This window comes from Myxocyprinus asiaticus, chromosome 1 (genome assembly GCF_019703515.2).
Source record: "Myxocyprinus asiaticus isolate MX2 ecotype Aquarium Trade chromosome 1, UBuf_Myxa_2, whole genome shotgun sequence".
Lineage (NCBI taxonomy): Eukaryota > Metazoa > Chordata > Actinopteri > Cypriniformes > Catostomidae > Myxocyprinus > Myxocyprinus asiaticus.
The window spans coordinates 3,199,828-3,203,126 of record NC_059344.1 but is presented as its reverse complement, the minus strand read 5'-3'; the positions used below and the strand labels follow the sequence as shown (position 1 = coordinate 3,203,126).

At 33.9% G+C, this 3,299-nt stretch overlaps 1 protein-coding gene across 1 annotated transcript; it reads left to right on the top strand.

Annotated features, from left to right (window-relative positions):
• Positions 1–349: 349 nt before the first annotated feature.
• Positions 350–2,209, top strand: LOC127442421 (histone H2B-like). The gene has a single exon (XM_051700444.1). It carries the CDS (start codon positions 353–355, stop codon positions 725–727), a length of 375 nt encoding a protein of 124 aa, XP_051556404.1. The 5' UTR covers positions 350–352; the 3' UTR covers positions 728–2,209.
• The last annotated feature ends 1,090 nt before the right edge of the window (positions 2,210–3,299 follow it).

The following is a 3,299-nucleotide window of genomic DNA, read 5'->3' as shown; positions in this document are numbered from 1 at the left end:
ACAAATATTTCTATGCACAATATATACAAACTACTTTTTCCCGCTTTTTTCCTTTGATTATTTAAAAATAATGAGCGGGAGAACTGAACGAAGGAAACTGAATCTCGTGGGGGATGATGATTTTCAAACATGAGGTGATAAGTGGGACTTTCATTTGGAAGCCTCTGATTGGCTCTTTTTCCGGCCCGTCACACTTGAAGCTGTCCAATGAAATCATGTAATGGGTGTGGCCAATAAAAACACGCAATCAGAGGTGCGCATCGTCTGCTTGGAAAATTTGCATAGAGGAGGGGATAATAGTGCTTGTGTGTTGCTTAATAGTTATATTTTGAAGTTGTTTCACAGTGTTATCATGCCTGAACCAGCGAAGTCCGCCCCAAAGAAAGGATCTAAGAAGGCCGTCACGAAGGCCACCGGTAAGGGAGGGAAGAAGCGCAGGAGGTCCAGGAAGGAGAGTTACGCTATCTACGTGTACAAAGTCTTGAAGCAGGTTCATCCTGACACCGGTATCTCCTCCAAGGCGATGGGCATCATGAACTCTTTCGTCAACGACATCTTCGAGCGCATCGCCGGTGAGTCGTCTCGTCTCGCTCACTACAACAAGCGCTCCACCATCACATCGAGAGAGATCCAGACCGCCGTGCGTCTGCTGCTGCCCGGTGAACTGGCCAAACACGCCGTGTCTGAGGGGACAAAGGCCGTCACCAAGTACACCAGCTCCAAGTAAAGTGTGATAAGAAACCTCAACCAAAGGCTCTTTTAAGAGCCAACCATGCTATCGCTTTAAGAGTTTAATTGTATATTTATATGAAACAAATTCTCTATAATATAGATTAATTTCCAGTAAGAATTAAGCATATTCGTCACCTCATTCTCCGTCAATGTTGTAAATAGTTTATTGATGTTAACCACCAGCAGGATTTTATGTTGGCAAATTGGATGAAATATTTACATACATTTGAAATTCTTAATAGTAAAATTATGTACCTGCAATAATTGTATGTTGTACTCTGCTGTGAAAAAAATCTGCAGAATTAATTTTTCAAACACTAAGTACAGTTATTTACATTGTTCAATAGAGGACCAAATGAGAAAATGTATCCATTCCAAATTAATGTAATATTGCAGCATGAAATCATTAAACGTATCTTTGAGGTGCTCAGACAATTATATGAAATTTATTAGAAAAATCCCAGAAAAGCACTTGAAAGTCCTCCGTGATTAATGTCTTAATTTAATCTTCGATGTTTATAATTAATTAATAAAAAATGCTATTTTACAATAAATCTCAAATTACCGTTGTTAGCATTTCATATTTTTTTTGGGTCAAAGATATAAAAATAATTCAAGCAATTTATTAAAGTGAAGAGTTGGAAAATATTGATTAAAGTTTTTAATAATTATCTTCCACCCTAGTCAAATATCTACCAGCCTGTTGTGGGCAAATGTAATAGTATTTGATTATGTCATCAAACACACCCCCGCTGCCATTTTGGATGGAGACACCTGTAAACAAACTGTACCAACCAGATAAATAAAGAAATGTGGGCTGTGGGAAAGAACGATTAAGAAGACAACCACATTAGTGCCGCCGCATGTACTGTTGAATCACACAATGAAAACTGAGCTTTTTCAGTTTCTTTAAACACTACCTCAGCACCATTAATATGCATACATTAAAGGAAATTATTGCAAATGACCAATGACTACTCGAGGGGTTTGAAAATCAGAAGTGTATTGACAGACATTAAAAATCGAATAAACATTTATTAAACCATTCAATTAACCTTAACGTGGCTAATGTTAGATTCATTTCTTACCAGTGTGTACAGTTTAGCTCTCATAAAATCACCAATTGATCTTGATTTCCTGGAATTTCTGGGCGTCTTGAGTCGCACTGTCTGTAGACAAATGAAAGAGTTTGGTTTTTCCACCAAAAAATACAGCAACATCAGTGATCAAGACCTCAATAACTTGGTTGCACAAATAAAAAAATGAAATGCCCTTTGCTGGATACCGAATGGTCAAAGGGAGGCTCCAATCCATGGGGATCCACGTTCAGTGGAGAAGAGTAGCTACTTCGATGCATGAAGTTGATTCAAATGAGTCCTGTCTCTTTGGCATGTGGATACCAACCACAAGTTTGTAAGGTTGTACCATTCTCTATACTTTCAAGAGTATTTCTCATTCATCCATATTAGATAAGTGAAACTGGTTTTGGTTATAAAATATTTATAATAAAACATTATTACATTTTAATAATCTAAACCCATGTCTCCTTGCATTTTTTTAGTGGAAGTTCAGGTGCAAAATACAAATTTTGTGCTCAAAACCTTGCTTACTTGATACAATATTATAATTTTTGGAGCAGTGGATGGTTATACCAGGAAGGTAAGAAAAGTACCTATCTATTCTGGTGTAAATAAGGGTATCCAAGAGCCAGACATTGACTGGGAAGTAGCAGCAGACCATATTATAAAATACTGTAAAATAACTATACTGTAGAATTGACTGCAAGTTTTCAGTAACATTGTTTGGACCAAGTTTGACAGAGCATAAAGTATGGTAATCCTTTTATACTGTGGAATTTGTCAACATTAGATGAAGAGTTAATCTAATATTGTACATTAAATTTAATTAGATGAGAGGGAATTAACTGCTATAATTTGGGTTTTTCTAATGTATATGAAGAAATGCAATTACTTTTCGGAAACTTGTTCTTGCAATTCAATTTATTCAATGAATGCTGTCAATTCAATTAGTCAATAAAACATTTCTATTATTATTACTATTTTTTGGTGATTGCTGTTGTAACAGTTCAGTTAGTTAAATGTTATAAGTGCTGTTAGAACAATCTTGAAACATCTGCTATTTGTTAAAGCTTTTTTTTTTTTTTATTTTTTTTTTTTACTTAACATCATAACATTAAATGGATAATACAACAGAACCACTTTACAACAAGGTTCCATTTGTTAACATTAGTTATATAAATGTTAATATGAATAACAATGCACAATACAACAAATTACAGCATTCATATATATATATATATATATATATATATATATATATATATATATATATATATATATATATATATAAACAATTTCAACATTTATTAACATTCACAAATTTACTAATACAATGAACTAACAATGATAAATTGTTGATAAAAACAATCTATGAATAATTTAACCTTAACTGAGATGAATAAATACTGCTTAAAAATGTTGTTCAGAATACCAAATGCATTAACTAATGTTAACAAATGGAACCGTATTCTAAAGTTTTGCCAACAA

What these genes read in the sequence shown, in the direction of transcription:
- LOC127442421 (XM_051700444.1), top strand. Translation starts at nt 353, where the DNA reads ATGCCTGAACCAGCGAAGTCCGCCCCAAAGAAAGGATCTAAGAAGGCC.